The following is a 17,349-nucleotide window of genomic DNA, read 5'->3' on the forward strand; positions in this document are numbered from 1 at the left end:
ACTCATCTCGGCGAGATAGGAAGATCCATATATACTTTCCTATGTGGGAAACCAATATTTCGAGGTGTTACATAATTTTAGGCCCAATCAAAGTTATAATACCCCTAACACATAGTGTTGTAGGGTATAAAATTCGACACTTTTCGCTTTGTCCTGGCGATTCTTGAAAACATATTCTTCAAAAATCCACTTTTAATGCTAAGATATACCTCAAAAATCTACGTTTATTATTTTAATAATCCTTGAAAAACCATTTTTTTCTAATATTCAAGTTTATTTATAAATCCATGTTTAATGCTCTGAAGCCCCTTGAAGAAATATTTTTAAAAAATCCACGTTTATTTGCTTTGGTGATCCTTGAAAAAAATCTTTACATATAACCCTAGAAAAAATGTTAAAAATACACCTGGATGGCCTTTATAATAAGTCTTAGAGATCGCAAGATGATCCTTTATACCGAATTCTTTTAAACTCCCGTTTATACCCTTGATGATCCTTCACAAATTCTGTTCATAGTCCACGATACATAATGAAAAAGAAATATTTGTTTTATTTATTCTTGTATTTTATAATATTTTATTGATTCATTTACTTTTTATAATATTTTCCCATAATAATGTCTTGGTTGTATAATTTTTTAATAATAGGTATTTATAATATTGTTTATATAATGATGTATTTTGTTTTTGTTTTCCTTCTTTTAATTTAAAATTAATATAATTTTATAAATTAAAATGGTTTTGCTTCTTTTCCCTTACAAAAACAAAAAAAAACTTACAAAATAAAATAACAAACAAAAGCAAATAAAGAATGAAATAGAAGAAGAAGAAACTAAATCCAACAAAAAAGTGTATAACTCCAGCTAAAAGCAAAAAATTAAAAAAAGAAATAAATTTTTGGCTAATTAAATACTAAAATATTACAATTTTTTGTAGGTTTTTTTAAATGATTTTTTTCTCATTTTTTTTCTGTTATGTGATGGGGATGATAATTTTTGTCTACTTTAATACTTCGAGTATTATTTGTTGTAAATAGATTTGTTTTATCGCCTTGATAGGTATAAGTAAGTAAAAAAATTGGCGGCTACGAAATACACAACACATCACTTTTTGCTGCCTTGTTTCTCCTGTTCGCAATCGAATCGTTTTTGTTTTTCTTTTCATTTTGTTCACACCTTTTAGAGAGTTTTTAATATACAGATTAAATAAAAACTAGAAGGTAGAGTCGGAAGGGTGAGCCGACTATGTTAAAAATATTTGTATGTCTATATAGCATACACCATATCTACTAGTGTCGTTCTGCAGATCTTTTCCTTGAGGACAAATTCCAGAGGCGCAAATTCGTTTCAATGTTTTTTTAAAGTACTGGGGTCGAAAGTCATGCTTTGCATTCAATTTTAATCAACTGCCTTTAGAATTCAATTTTTTGGAGAGAATGTCAAGCCATTGCCTGAAAGAGTCTAAAGTCCTTTCCGAAACTTTGTTGAGGAAGCTGTCAAAATTTGCCAAAGGTCTCTCTTTTATAGAAAAGCCCATGTGCCTGGGCAGAAGTGGCCAATTTTCGTGTTTGCTTGACATCAGATTTTGAAATGTTCAAAATGCGAAATCTAATAACGCAGATGGATAATATAAATCATACATATTTTGTCCTATTCTTCCCTATCTTCATAAGTAAACTCCAATGGATATTGGTGTAAGCTATAAGGACTCGCAACTAATCACATATTATTTCTTGGCAACTAACACAAGAGTAGTTTTTAACGATACAAACGATAATAGTTATAGAAATATTGTATATATGTATGTATATAAAGAAGTATAGAGAGAGATAAGTCAGGACTATGATTATATATATATTGCCATAAGAGTTGTTGTTGTTGTTCATGTTCGGATATTTTTGTTTTTAATAATAGTTATTTTGCAATGTACGCTATCTCTATATATTTAATTGTATAGATTTCCTCTACCACATATATAGGAATATGGATATCTCTGGATTATATAAATGGGTAGGGTTGGGTTTGGGTTTGCGAGATTTCAAGCTACACTTATGTGTTTATATGTATGTATGTAAGTCGTTGGCATCCAACATAATTTGTTTTTTCTCTGAAGGCTTCTTCTCTACCTTAATTGGAATTTTTATTATTTTTCACATTTTGTTCCTGTTTATTTTCCCTAATCATATTTAACAATTGCATCATCATTAAAGCCTGTACCTTATCGAGGGGGTCCATAAAACCCCGCTGCAGCCACTTGGGTATTGTGGTGCGGGCATGACTGAAACCCAATTTATTGAGTATATAATCAATGCCATAGGGTTCAATGGATTTGCCAGCCCAATAGAGTATCCGCACTGTGGGTTCCAAATGCCATGTCTGACATTCGAAATGACGCCAATCACGAAAGAATGATTCTAAATCGGTATCATTGTTACCAGCAGCCGCAGCATCACCGCCAGCTGCTCCACCTGCTCCAGATGAGGTTGCATTTTGCGACGTACCGGATGATATTGCCGAGCCTGCAGCACCGCCACTTGTTACAGAGTTTGAATTCATGTTAGTTGTTTGTTTTGTTGCTGATGTGCTGGTGCCAGGGGTTGTGTTTGAGTCTTTGGTATCGTTGTTCAAATTATGATTGCTATTGGCCAAATGCTGTGCACCGGCATTTGCCATAGATGATTGTTGCTGCTGTGTTTGATTTACATCTAAATTGCTTGAGCTAGCATTCCGTGATGATAGAGTATTTGAAGCTGATGAATTGTTAGATGATGTCGATGCTAAATGCTGCTGTTCCTTAAGGATTTCATCGGTGACATAGGGTTTAAGCTGGTGTTTGAGGTTTTGCGAGAGATTGGGCGAGGCTGCACGGGCTGATTGAGCACCAACCTAAAGAGAAAAATACAAATATTTATTAGGTCGAAGAATATTTTTTCAAGCACCCTCAGAAAAATAACCGTAGATTTTTAGGAATATTTTTTTTTTTTTCAAAAAAAAATGCAAATAAGCGTGACGTTTTTAAGAATATTTTTTCAATGAGCCTCAGACAATTAACCATGGATTTTTAGGAATATTTTCTTTTCAAGACCATTAAAATATTTTTTCAAGACCCTCAAAAGATTTACCGTGAATTTTTACGATTTTTTTTTCAAGGACCATAAAGCAAATAATAGTGGCTTTCTTAAAAATATTTTTAAGGACCCTCAGAAAAATAACAGTGGATATTTTTGGGATAATTTTTGACAAGGACTAAAAAACAAATAAGAGTGGCTTTTTAAGAATATGTTTTGTAGGGCCCTCAGAAAATGAACCGCGGATTTTTAGGAATATTTTTGTTTTAAGGCCCATAAGGCAAATAAACTTGGCTTTATTAAGAATATTTTTTTCAAGGTTCCTCAGGAAATTAACCGTGGAAATAAACGTGGATTTTTAAAGAATATTTTTCCAAGGATCATAGGACCAATAATCTTGGACTTTTGGCCAATAAGAATATTTTTTCAAGGACCAATAATTGCGGATTTATTAAGAATATCTTTTCAAGGACTATAGTGCCAACAATTGCGATTTTTTTTAAATATTTTTTAAGGATCATTTACCCAATGATCGTAGGCTTTTTAGGATATTTATCAAGGGACATATTGCCTATAATCGTGCATTTTTTTAGAAAAAGAATTTCAGGCATTATTAGAATATTTTCAAAAAACAAAAGGCCAAAGCCTCGGATGTCTTTAGAAATTTTTTAAAGATAATTTGCCCAAAATTCCCTAATTTTTTAAGAATATTTTTCAAGAGGCATTAATCGGGAATTTTTTAAAAACATTTTTAATAACCCTCAAGCTATTCTCGTGAATTTTTCAATAAGTTTTTCTTTTATTATTTTTTAAAAATTTACTCACCACTTTCTCCTTCTCCTTGACATAGGACGTGATTAAGTCATGCAAAAAGAAGAAGGCATCAGCATCTACGGTCACGAAAATGTGATCGTCAAATTCTGTGGTAAAACTGCAGATAACCTCTGGTTTCATGTCTGGAAAATCAAGAATAAAATAAAATCATATTTCACATAAAGAAAAAATAAACCAAGAACCCACCTGATGGCTGCGGTGTTGTTGGGCCCTGTTTGTGTTCCGTTCTAAAATGCAAATGTAAACTGGGTAAGGCAAATATGACTTCACGATCTTGAGATTTGGTTGAACTGGCTGTGCTGGAGGCAGCCGATCTGGTACGTTCTATTGAATTCGAGGCAATTTCACGATCATATTCCAGAATGGGGAAACGATCAACAGCTAAAAAACGAAATTTATTAAAACTAAAATTAAAAGTGAAATATTTTTCAACTCACCATCAATTTCACTATTGGCAAATGCATAATGGAACCACTCATTCAATGTCTTGAATTGTGGTGGAAATACAATATTCCTCGAAATGCGACTAACAATGGCCATTGAATGATTTTGCTGCTGACCCTCTTCGTTGGACTGGCCCAGACATGAGGTTAATGTCTGTGTCACAAATATCTCTCGCGTCTCCGCATCCTGATATGCCTCAGTGGTGAAATTGATAAATGGCGATTTTAAACTAAATAAAGCCCAAGATTTTGATTTGAAATTAATGCCATGGAAACAGGCCAATGAAATATTATTGCCATGTAATTTCACCGAACCACCCAAGACGTTGCCATTGCGAGGCAGGCGTGTCACCAAGGTGGGAACAACCAGGCCAGCCACCATTTCCAATGGCTTCTGCCAATGGCGATGATGTCGGGCATCTGTGTTGCTAATGTCAGGACCCAAATTCTCCCCACCACTCATTTTCTTCTTCATATTTGCTCGCCGCTTCATGCTGGCATTTCGCTCATGTAATCGTGGTTCCAGACTGGAGAAAACACGTTTTGATGACTTGAATTGTTGTGTAAAGAACTCTTCCAGTTTGTAGTACATTTTCAGCAGGTCGGCAGTTGTTGATTTGGAAATCATGATTTGTAGCTGGAAATATTTGAAATGGTCATACTAAATGAAACTTTATTTAATGTTTAATAGAAACCCACCTGATCCCACGATAAATCTCCATGAACAAAGATAATAGCCTTGGGTGCCGAATTGTCATATTTCGTCTCCTCGGCCTTGCCAGCATTTAGCAGTGTAGTTTTCCATTCATCCTTCATGGCAGCTGAGAAGGAACTTATCCTCGTCATCAAGACCGAAGTGCCCATGTAATCCAAACGCAATTCCAATGCCATAAAACTCAAACGTATGGTGTGACATGGTTCCACGCCAGACTCTTCCTTAATATGGAAACGATTATTGATTTTATTAACCTCAAAACTACCACCAACAATGCCACCCTTGGCATCCAACGATGAACCACCCAAATAAATGCCAATATACATATTTTTATAGCCAGTGCTGCCAATCGATAGGCGACCATCTGATTGGAAATCTTTGGTTAGCCATACCACATTACCCATAACATTGCCCATATTCATTTGAACATTTAATTTCGTGAAATTTACTGCAAATAAAACCAATGTTTCCCAGGCGGTGATTTGATTCTTCTCCGAGGGTGGTGTACTGGAGGACTCATTACTCGACGATTTGCCCAAGGATTTGAGCTTACGTATGGCACCCGTCGATGATGTGGGAGTATCGAAATTCAATTTCATCTTATCACGACCATAGAAAGCAGTTGGATCCCCTGGAGATTTATCCGGGGTTCGGGTACGTTGAAAATCTTTGGGCGTCGTAGGAGTGCCGGCAGCATGATCACCACCGCCACCGCTTTCACTATTTGTTTGTTGCACACTCAAATCGCCCAAGAATAAACGACGGACTATACGTCGCCTGTACCAGGCCTTGGGGAATGCCAATATCTCCGTCAATCGCCGCATATCGTACTTGAAAGAGGCACTGCCTATATCAACAATGGTTGAGAATCTTACCACAGCCTTTGACTGATCCAACGACCTTTTCGATGAAGCAGATGGTTCGATGTAGACCTTGCGGCAACGTGTTATATGGAATTTTACAAATTCCACATTTATGCTCAGTGAATCTTTTCGCTCCGAATCGGTGAGTGGTGAAAATTGAGCTTCCTTTATGTTGGTCTTCTTGCCACCATAAGGATGGAAAATGAACACATTAAAATCGGCCAAACAGCCGGTAACACTGAGACCACCTTGAGGTGTTTTATCCTTATCCTTTTCAGGGCCGGATGTTGCTGCACCACCTGCAGTACTTGAATTTGATTCAAAGGGATTTTGTTGATTATCTTCATCGGCCGAACGTTTCGAAGAGAACACAATATCCAAACTGGGCAGTTGTAACATACATTCCACCCGAGATACGGGTAGGCAGGAGAATCTAAACGTCGAGGGTTGCATGTGGAAATAGACAATAACATCTACGGGGAAAGAGGCGTATTGTACATAATTCGCAGGCAAAATATCCAAATTGACAGCATTGTTAGAGGGGGTCTGTGAGCCGCTACTCTGTTCAGCCTTAGTGGGTATGGGTTCCAGAGTTTGTTCCAAAAACTCCAAAATATGTGGTGATATTATTGTCTCCTCGGGAATTGATTGTAAAGTCATCCAGGCAAATAGTGATGCCCGTTTAGTACTCATCCTTCTTGCCGATCCTGACATCATGGATTGATGGCTATCGGTGCTTGCCATGCGTGTTGATTCGCCCACACTGTGTTCCACAGTCCTTGATTGGTAGTGTAGTTTGACATCCAATCCCGGTATATGGAATATGGTCAGATCCGTCAGCATGGCAGCATTGGAGGGGTTATATCGTAACTTACTTTTATCCCTTTGCCTACGTGAGGGTGTTGGACTACCCCAATCATAGCCCACACTTCTTTCCCGTTTGTGAGTCTTAACGGTTGTTGGTCCAGAAATGCAAAACCGATCTTCTGTGGTCTCCTTGGTGTGTAGAACACATTTGCCCGAATTCACCAATACCTTGATATCCAACTCAAAATCTATATTGGGTTCCTGCTGCTTTTGTTGATACTGATGTTTGCGTCGCATTTCCACTGAGGTGCCATCAATGTCTATCTCACTGGGCGGTGTATCCGTGTGAGCATCTTGGGAATTGGTGCTCTGTGGTTCATCATCACTATCGGCATTGGGCAAAGATGTTTGCCGCATTGTTTCCGAAAATGTTACACGATTTGTGGCCGAAGTCTTGAGTGAAGCACTCCTCGAATGACATGAGGCTGGTGTGGATTGCAAACTTGATATTTCATCATTGGAGGCAATGGGATCTAATCTCCTTCCCGAATATGTGGCCAAACCATCATCAATATGATGACTATGGGAGCCACCCATAAACGATATGGATCTCTGCGATGTTTTCATGCTTCTACGCATCGAAGGACGTTTCCATTTTTGGATCATATCTCTTCTAAAGAATTTATAGCATATTGCTTGCAATTCTTGAAGTCTCCGTTCCTCGTGGGCAATCGTATTTTGTGTTGCCCCCAAGGTACGCAAATCATTAATGATCTTCAACTGTTCGGCCATTTCTTTTTCCATCATAAATGAACGCTTCTTCGAATCAATGGTAGGATCAAAAACAAACGGTGGTAGATTCTCAAATTCTCTACGACGTCCAAAGGTATCACGCTGTGACTTGTCTTCATCCTCGCTGTCGGGTGAATCTAAATTGGTCTCTTCTTCCTCGAAACCACTTAGCATGGTTAGAGTATGACCCAATGAGGACAATTGTTTGCCGATGTTAATATCCAAATGGATATCAACACCTTCCATTTGCCATTTAACATTCAGCAGCCATTTGGCATTTTCCATTTTCTTCGCTGCTGTGGTACAAGAGCAAACCTCATAGGTGCCCTCGGACACCACACAAACATTCATTATGGGTTCACTGGAATTTGGTTTCCAATCGTCCAATGTTGTTTCAAAATCATCAGCAAACCGTAAACACAAACCTTGGAATTTTCCCTTGGACACCAGCGAGCCGGAATTGCAGGCAGATATTATGGTATTTTCCAGGGTGATGACCACAGCTCCTTTGGGTTCAAAATCTTGATAGGATCTTGAGCCCCAGGACTGAAGATAAACATATGAAAAATAAAAGTAAATAAAATGTTATAATGATTGTGAAAGCAATAATATTTCATCAAAACAAATTCGATCGAATTTATAACAAAGCCATGTATTGTTCGAATCTGATTTGATCGAATTTATTATCCTATGGGTATAAAATCGGACTCAATCTCCCTGGAGCATAGCGCCGATTGGATTGGTGTTTATCCCATATTTGCATACTTACATTAGCTACTGGATTCAACGGCAGACATATGCCCATATCCTCTACAGTCAGCTGTAGGAACAATGTCGACAAATTCGAACCAGCTATGTTGCTAAACTGATTAAATGGCACTCTATCAAAGACCTAAAATAAACGCAAAACTCAAGAATTGAAATATTTGAAACAAAAATTTATGATTTTCTCCATCACCCACCTGTTGCGATTGCTGTTGGGCATTTTCATAATTCAAATTCGCGCGCTTCTCAGCCCAATACTCATAGGCATTCTTATAGTTCAACCACACTAATATGGCCTTATCAACAGCTATCGGCTGAATGTATACCAAAGGACGTTTTAACGTTAGCAGGATCAATTCTTTGTCCTCGTTAAGTAATTCATCTTGGAATGCATTACGTAAACCGATAGTTGTGTGAAAAAACGCATATTGTTGAAATTCCGGTTCGGCCTCATCAAATATCACATTACGTATCAGTTGACCGAGAGACAGATTAAAATCGATATGAGCTTTACCGAACATTTTACGATCATTGCCTTCACCCAAATTTTTGACACGATTGGATAAATGCAATTCCAATGTGCCCGTTTCAAAACGTACCGCCGAATTACAGGGTGTTGTGGCCGTCAATTGTATCCGTTTCATTGATATATTTAAAGAGAAAAGTATACGTTTAAGACTTGACTCTTGGACACTACCACTATCACTATCCTCCGACCAAAGAGGTACTGGTTTCTCACCACCATACACCTTTTGCAACACCTCGTTAATTTCACGCATAAACACTTTTTGCACAAACACCAAATGATTGAGTAAATCAGTTGTAAGACACCGTTCAAATTCTCCAATTTCGGCAGAGGCATTAACATAACCTCCTTGTCGTAAAATCACACCCTCAACACGTTCATGTTCCTCTTGGCGATGTTCCGGTATATATTCAGCACTTACATGGACTGGTGGCAAGGCAATACATGCCTCGGATGGTAGGTTCATTTCATTCTAAAAATACAACAGTCTAAAGATTAGCATTCCATTCTTCGAGGTAAAGCAAAAACTCACCCTTACCTGAATTTTAGTATTAAAACTCAGTGTATGCGTCGGCAAGTCTATGACAAATTTGGCTCGATTTCCCGACACACCAGTTGAACTGACATGATTCATACGATATTGAGCCTGTAGCGATGGCAGTAGAGCAGCATTAATTGACAACGATTGTAGAAGGACATTGAACTGCATAACCAAAGGTTGCAGCAAACCATTCTGTTGAGGTTGTGACCTCGTCTGAGTATTAAATTTACGACTATGATGTGGTGGTTTTTCTTTAGTATCCATATTTGAACCAGAGTTCCGTGAATGAAATGGTGATTCTGGTTCATCGACATTGTGTGTCCTTGATGCGGTGCGACCTGAATTGCGACCCACTCGTAGCTCTTGCAGCGTTGACGAGAGCTGCTTTGAAGAACGTGTCATCATACCATGTAGCGCCACAGGATGTTGGGGAATCTCTATATTAACAGGGCCAATTGACAGAAGGCCACTATTTTTATCACGTCCTCGTTTCGTGAGACTGGAGTAGAGAGTTTGACTCTTACCCACCGTTACTTTGACAACAGTTCTGAAAGGCAAAAATGGAGGATTAATTGGAAAACTTTAATTTATCGATAATGGCTATCGACTTCAAATGATAATTCTTATGGAAAGAGGTCTTTAATGGATAGAAGTTTATCAAAAGCTATTAAAATTATAGAAGACTTTCAAAATTTATTTTCAAAAGATTTTCTAGTGACAAAAGTGTTATTCTAGTTAGAATTACGGCAAAAAGTCCACATCAGATCGCACAGAATACCTTCAAAAAGACTTTTACAGATCGAAGGCTAGAAAAAGCCTTTAAACGATTTTCTACAGACAGAAGGCGTTCAAAAGTATTTTATAAACATGAAATCCTAAAAACGCCTTTAAGAGGTCTTCTATGTTCGTCTAGAAATGGAGGTTCTTCATCGGAAAAAAGACCTTAAGGGATATTCTGGACAGAATGACTTCAAAAGTCCCCAACAGATTGAAACGAATACCTTCAAAAAGACTTCAAGAGATCCAAGACTTAGAAAAGTCCTAGAAGCCTTGAAAAGGGCCTTAAGAAGCTATTCTGTAGGTAAAAACCTTCAAACGATCTTCTGTTGATAGAAGACTTTGTTTGTTGATAGAAGATTTTGTTTCTAGAGATATAGGCCTTCCGAAGGCCTTCTTCGAATAAAAGGGCATAATTGTCTTCTATGAATATAAAGACTTCTACCAATAAAAGGTCTTCTAATTAACATTCATGGCCTTTCAAACATCTTCCGTGAAAATTTTACCTTTAAAAGCTATTCTATGTATAGAAAGCACCAAACGCTTAATTTAAATAACAATTTCGAAACATGATTTCATTTCCGAATCTTAATACTTACTGTTGATTAGGAGCCACACCTTCCAGCAGCACAATCATGGCTCTTCCCACCTGTCCGGTGAGAGAACACTCCAACGAAACCGGCCTGGCCTTTTTACGCCACGTTGCCGAACCATTCAGAGTGGTTATTTCCGCTTCCAATTTAAGACCACTCAATGTGGCCAAAAGACGGGTCTTGTGTATTTTGGCCACACCAAATACTATCAAACGTGTCTTCTCCTGTGAGCTACTATCGAAAATTTCCTTATGTTGTGGCAGTGGTGTGGGTGCACTTGTCAAATCATCATCATCGTTGCGGGTATCTTGTCGGCCATAACCACCACCAAATGGTTTCTTTTCATTGGTCAATGAAATCCTTTGTTGTACCGTTTTAGTTTCTGGCATTGTGCCGTATAATTCCAATAAATGGAAAATAGTTTTCCAACAATTTGGTGTATCCAATAGAGGTGGTATAATGGCAGTGAAACCATTTTTAGTTATTGTATTATAATCGCCACTAACACTAGTGGCACAGGCTCCGGCACCATTAAGCGAAGCTTTTGATTCCAGCGATAGTTTAAACATATGATGTTCTGAGACGGATGTTGTTGGGCTATCTCTTAGCGGAGATGAAGATGATTCATTGAGATTGGTATAACCCAATTTGCCCTTTACCGATTTCCCTGTGGATCGTAGTTTTTGGGCAAATGATTGAGGACGATTTTTGGCGCTTGGCGAAGGTGTCAGCTGAATGAGAGGTCTCATTTTGCTGAATAAAAGTTATATGAACATCATTCGTTTTGGAATTATTATTTTATTTTATCAATGGCTTACCTTCCCGTGTGCGTCATTGTAACCATTTCATTGAATTTATCATATCGCTCATCGGAAGAATTTTCATTGTGATTGAAACGATCCGAGACGGAGCCAAAAGGCATAATATCATTGGGTTCAGAGGCTAGTAATAGAAATATATTACTTACAAAATGTTTTAAGCATGGTCGAAAGTTCCCCCGTAACTTACCCAAACTATATTCATCCTTGGCATTTGATTTTTTACTTATATCCGGTTGGTCATGGAATTCATTTTGGGCATCCTTAACATTTTGATACATATTGGTTATCTGATGTAATAAACGCAATAGAGGCATGTTGACCTAAAATACAAATAGGAATTATATAACAATCCCATTTTAAATACTTAGTATTGAAATTTCAAACTTACCTGTTGCGAAATAAATCTAATATTTATACTAAAATTAATCACAGTACTGGTATGTTTTTTCATTTGTCTACGTGACATATATATGACATTCTGCCTAGCCGTATCAACCATTCCGTCGGACATCTTCAAGACTTCCAATTCAATGCCAACACGTTCACACAAAAACAATGGAGTATCCATCATTATGGTTGGCCTACCATTCGCCTTCTTGCTTGGCAATTTTGTTGTCTTCGTTTTGTTTTTATCCCCCGCCTCTGAGACCACAATATCCACACGTATCGAATCGAAGGTGCCAATCAGTGATAGATTTGTGCCAAAGTTTTCCAATGATGAAATATCTGGGAGGGCGGAAAAAGAAAAAAAAATCTTAATGTATTACAAAATAAAGAGTTTTTAATTGAAAAATACGCCTGAAGTTTTTCCTCCCTATAAAAGATAATTACAGATTTCAAAATAAAGAAACATATTAAAAATGGCCCCTCAAAAGTCTATGGATACCAGGCGTTAAAATCGTATAGAGAAAGAAGGCCTTTAAATATCTTTAAAAGATCTTCTATGGAATTAAAGAGTTAACAAAAATATTTTTAATATACAGAGTGAGATGAAAAAACAGCAATCAACTTCAGACTGCTGTCACTTCTAAACCACTCGTCCGACAGCTGTCATTATATTATTTTCAAGCGTACAAAAGCATTTTGGTGAGAATTTTCCAGAAAAAAGGTATTTGTGATGGAATTCAAGTGTGATCGTGTCATTTCTTTATATTTGGCTGGAAAACCACAAGTACCTATTGTTAGAGCACTCCAGCATTTAAATGTGGATAAATCTTTTGTGTGTCTCTCGTTGCCGTGATACTGGTATCGTAGTCCGACGTCAAGGAAGTGGACGGAAAAAAAACAGCAACATCAGCACAAATAGTTCGAAAAGTAACAAAGCGGCTTTAACGAAACCCGCGTCGCAGTGGCCGAAAAATGGCTAATGAGCTGAAGATAACGCAATATTCCATTCGGCAACTATTGAAAAATAAGCTCGAAATTCCAAAAAGTGCAAAAACTTACACCGCAGCGGAAAGAAAATAGACTCAAAAGAGCTGAAGACTTGGCCGAAAATGGCGAACTGCCGAATTTGGTTTTCTCCAATGAAAAAACGTTCGTTGTCCAGCAGTTTGTAAACACAAAATATACTCGTGCCGAAGAGGTCAGCTGAAAATGTGCACCTTCGGTTGGCCAACAGAACTCAAGCGCCAACCATGGTGATGGTGTGGGCCGCCATAACAGCGATGGTCGCTCTCCGCTCGCATTAATCGACCATAATCGAAAATATTCTGGGGGGAGTATTAAAGCCTTGGGCACGCACACATTTTGGCCGCAGACCTTGGACATTTCAACAGGACTCAGCACCATCGCACTGAGCACGTGCCACCTAAGAATGGATACAAAATGAGGTTCCTCGCTTCCGTTAGACTATTCAAAATACCAAAGTGTCGATCAACTAAAGCAAGCACATCGTCGGGAATGGGCCAAAATGCCGGAGAGCAACATTCGAGCAGCGTGTGACGGTTTCATTGGCCGTTTGAAGGCCATAATTCATGCCAAAGGTGACCAATTCCAACAAATCTAAACTTATTCTAAAATTTGATGCTATTTCCGACATTTTTTGATTTCATTCAATAAAATTTAAAATATGTTAAAATTATGGCGTTTGACTTTGTTGCAGTTTTTTTATCTCACCCTGTATTTGAGATAATTACAGATTTAAAAATAAAGAGAACATATTACAAATGGATAAAAGCCCTTTAAAAGTCCATGGATACCAGGCGTATAGAGAACGAAGGCCTCGAAAATATCTTCTGTTGATAGAAAAAATAGGGTCAAAAAAACCATCTATGGAATTGAAGAGTTAGAAGGGTATTTTTAATACTAGGTCTTCTGGACAGAAAGTTTTCCAAAAGTCTTCTATGGAAAGAAGACATCAAATTATTTTTTGATGTAGAATATATTAAAAAGATTTTCTACAGATAGAAAGCTTACAAATCCCTTTTATAAAGAAACCTACAAAAGGTCGTCATCTCGATAACGAATAGATGAAAAACCTACCTGCATTGGAAAATTTATTAATCATTTGCTGTGGCATAACTCCCAGACATGTCAGTAGAGGCTCAAAAATCAAATGGGCATCCAAGAGGGTAATCGAGTCCTGCATTATACCCGGACGCAGCGGTACATTTCCAGGCATTTTACTAACTGGCGTTGGACGTAGAATTTCCTTTTCGGCAAATGCTTCTTTTTTCTTATTTTCCTGCTGCTTAGCCATCCAAAAGTATAAGTCCTCCTTTTGATTGTCCGAAGAGCTTAGCCAAAACTTATTCACGGAATTTGTGGAACTGATGGAACCCTCTTGTAAGGCACCATATTCTGGGGGAAAATAAACATATCAGTAAAATATATAAAACTAAATTTTACACCATAGGTATAAAACTTACCAATTTCTGCTGCTTGCTTATCAACCAAGCCCGATATAATGGGCAACATTTGTATGCTGGAACGGGAAGAATTGCCATGTGAATAGGTTGAAGCTTTGGTTAAACTTTTCCTGTATTTTTTGGTTATTTTAATTATTTATTTATTTTATTTTTTTTTTTTTTTTTTGCAAACCGAAAAACCCCCACAATTTGGTTGGATTTCAAAAAGGATTTTGGTATTTACAAATTGTTTGCAATCAATTATAAAAAAAAAACAAACAAGAAATGGAAGGACATAATAAACAAAATATATGTAGATCATATGAAAATATATATACAAATATATTTAAAATATATACAAATATATTTACATGTATCAATAATAAATATTTTCAAACTTACCCTCTTCTTGTCAAATGAATATTTGGTGAAGTCGATGTCGAACGTTGTGATCCATGTAGCACACCATCACTTGGATAAGCCATGCCAAATTGATTGGAATCTATATTGGTAATTTAATATTTATGGTTAGTTGGATACAATATGGGAAGATATTTCTGTTCTGTATGGTTTGGTGCTATAAATATGGCTATGATTTTCGGTGTAAACTGTAACTACAATACAGTAATAATATTCAGTGAGCTGTAAAGGGTTTTCTTATAAGAATTACTTTGAAAGATTTTCGATTGTTGCTTTAATAAGCAAAAACAAAAAAGTATCCAAATATTATTACATAGTCCCTTATTTCATTTCATTTATTTACCTTATAGAGAAATATAAAGAAGCCCACAGGACCCATAACTTATATTATCAATCTGGTCTTAGTCTTTTAAAATATCCATGATTGCGGCGTGGTTCTGAAATATTCTCTGGGTAATGAACAACTGGGTCTTTGTGATCCTTAAAATTGTTCTTAAAATATCCCTCTGAGATCCCTAAAATATTTTTTATGAAAACGATGATTGTGGCTTTTTCTTTAAAAAATTAAATTTCAACTCTAAGGGTCCTTAAAAATATTCTTTAAAAATCCATGATTTTGGCTCTGAACTTACACCGCAACAGAAAGTAAATAGACTCAAAAGAGCTAAAGAGTTACATCGCTTGGCCGACACTAAAAATACCAAGATGTCGATCACCTCAAGCGAGCGCTTCGCCGGGGATAGGCCAAAATACCGCAAAACAACATTCGAGCAGCGAGTGACAGTGGCATTGGCCGTTTGAAGGCCATAATTCGTGCCAAAAGTGACTAATTCGAACAAATCGAAACTGATTCTAAAATTTGATGCTATTTCCGACATTTTTTGCTTTCATTCAATAAAATTTGCAAAAAAGTAAAAATTATGGCGTTTGACTTTGTTGCAGTTTTTTTATATCACCCTGTATACACATTTTAGTATATGATTTTAATTTGAGTAACACACGACCCCGCTTTCATTATATAATTATGCCATACATTTTATGATGTTTATGAAATGAAAAGGCTCCATTACAATTCACTCAATACTGTTAGGTTTGTCCATAATGTGACACATATTTATAACAACCAACCTTGTTTTTTGTTCAACTAATAAAAGATTATAGAAGTTCAAATTATATTTAAAAAATAGATAAAAGAAACAATATTGATAGCAAAATAAATTACAGACACAATTGTTGCAATGATGTTTGGGTCAACAAGAGTGCTAGCATTTCAGCTTAAGATTTCCAAAGCCACCAAAATCACCATATCCATAAAAAAACCGCACAAACTTACCACACACATAGTGTACATATACACAGATACTTACATATACATATCTATATATAAATTATTCTAATTCAGGAAAATTAATGAACATATATCAAGTGAGGATAATAGCACATACACATATAGATATTGACAATATGGACATAAGGTGCATGAGGCCAAATTCAGATTTAACAGCGACATGGTGCATTGTAACATACATACACACAAATACATATAGCATATGAAAAATGGCTCTGATGACAACCAAGCAAACCTTGAACTGAAATGCTTTTTTCGAAAAATAAAATTAAAAATAAAACAGACAGAATCCAAAGAAATGATCTGAGAGTAAGAGCTTGAAGCAAATTAATATTGAAATTTAGACAATCGTTGCTCGTTTGTGAGAGGTGTAGAGCAACAAACTCAAAATTAAAAAAGGCATCAAGAAGAAAAAGAAAAAATAATTAACAAAAAAAAAATAAATAAAAATTTTGGGTTAAAAACAAGGGAAATATTTTGAACATTAGAAAAAAACTAAAAATCTCTTTAGACATTTTTTGGAGAAGTTTAAACATCCATCAAAGAGTATACAATTCAATCGAGAGGAGATAAAGAAAATTTCTAGTTTTTTTAGCTGTTCAAAATGAAACAAAGCGTTAATCAAAAAAATACCAATATGAGTTCGATGATGCTGTGTTTGCCCAAGTAATAAAGCATTCTCACTCTCTTCAGGATTGTCTCCAACACCAGCATATGCCCCTAAATCATTATCACCTTCACATTCTGGATCTTCGCATTCCTCTTCGTTTTGGGGGAATGAAAAGGTAACATTTATGGGACGTGTCAATTTATTTTTGTATTGATGTTCAAACAATATGGGATTGTAGAGGGAATTCTTCCACTGGCGACTGAGAACAATAATGCCCTGGGAATAGAACCAAGAAATTAATGGAATCATTTCATATTTCAAACCAATCTTTTCTGTGACAACTCTTTATTGTCAACCGTGTGTTATTATCTATTCCCTACATACCTGTCTCAGAGTATTAAGATGTGGTACATCACCCTGTTTGAAAATTCTCTCCACCTTTTGGACGCCCTCATCAAGCACCAATTTTTGCATAATGAAACACAACTGACAGCTGGGATCTTCTTGCAATGTCTTCGACAGTAGGGTATAGTTATTGGCATAACGACTCTGGAAAATTTAATCATTGTAAAATAATTC

The 17,349-nt window shown here is 36.6% G+C and overlaps 1 protein-coding gene across 2 annotated transcripts in view; it reads right to left on the reverse strand.

Moving 5' to 3' along the window:
• Positions 1-2,093: 2,093 nt before the first annotated feature.
• LOC101894648 (bridge-like lipid transfer protein family member 1) overlaps positions 2,094-17,349 on the reverse strand; it is a 34,589-nt gene continuing 19,333 nt past the window's right edge. Inside the window, exons 16-32 of one of the 2 annotated variants that reach the window (XM_005181513.4) lie at positions 17,155-17,319; positions 16,794-17,046; positions 14,795-14,894; positions 14,414-14,523; positions 14,028-14,345; positions 11,932-12,269; positions 11,731-11,863; positions 11,541-11,664; positions 10,729-11,475; positions 9,344-9,899; positions 8,483-9,283; positions 8,290-8,412; positions 5,043-8,066; positions 4,338-4,980; positions 4,087-4,281; positions 3,892-4,022; positions 2,094-2,884 (exon numbers count right to left, since the gene is read on the reverse strand). In XM_005181513.4, coding sequence (XP_005181570.1) covers positions 2,126-2,884; positions 3,892-4,022; positions 4,087-4,281; positions 4,338-4,980; positions 5,043-8,066; positions 8,290-8,412; positions 8,483-9,283; positions 9,344-9,899; positions 10,729-11,475; positions 11,541-11,664; positions 11,731-11,863; positions 11,932-12,269; positions 14,028-14,345; positions 14,414-14,523; positions 14,795-14,894; positions 16,794-17,046; positions 17,155-17,319 — 8,520 coding nt within the window. In that variant the 3' untranslated portion in view covers positions 2,094-2,125. The remainder of the gene's footprint in view (positions 2,885-3,891; positions 4,023-4,086; positions 4,282-4,337; positions 4,981-5,042; positions 8,067-8,289; positions 8,413-8,482; positions 9,284-9,343; positions 9,900-10,728; positions 11,476-11,540; positions 11,665-11,730; positions 11,864-11,931; positions 12,270-14,027; positions 14,346-14,413; positions 14,524-14,794; positions 14,895-16,793; positions 17,047-17,154; positions 17,320-17,349) is intronic. The other variant, XM_011293378.3, reaches the window with a different exon arrangement.

Source organism: Musca domestica, unplaced genomic scaffold (assembly GCF_030504385.1).
Source record: "Musca domestica strain aabys unplaced genomic scaffold, Musca_domestica.polishedcontigs.V.1.1 34, whole genome shotgun sequence".
Taxonomy (NCBI): Eukaryota; Metazoa; Arthropoda; class Insecta; order Diptera; family Muscidae; genus Musca; species Musca domestica.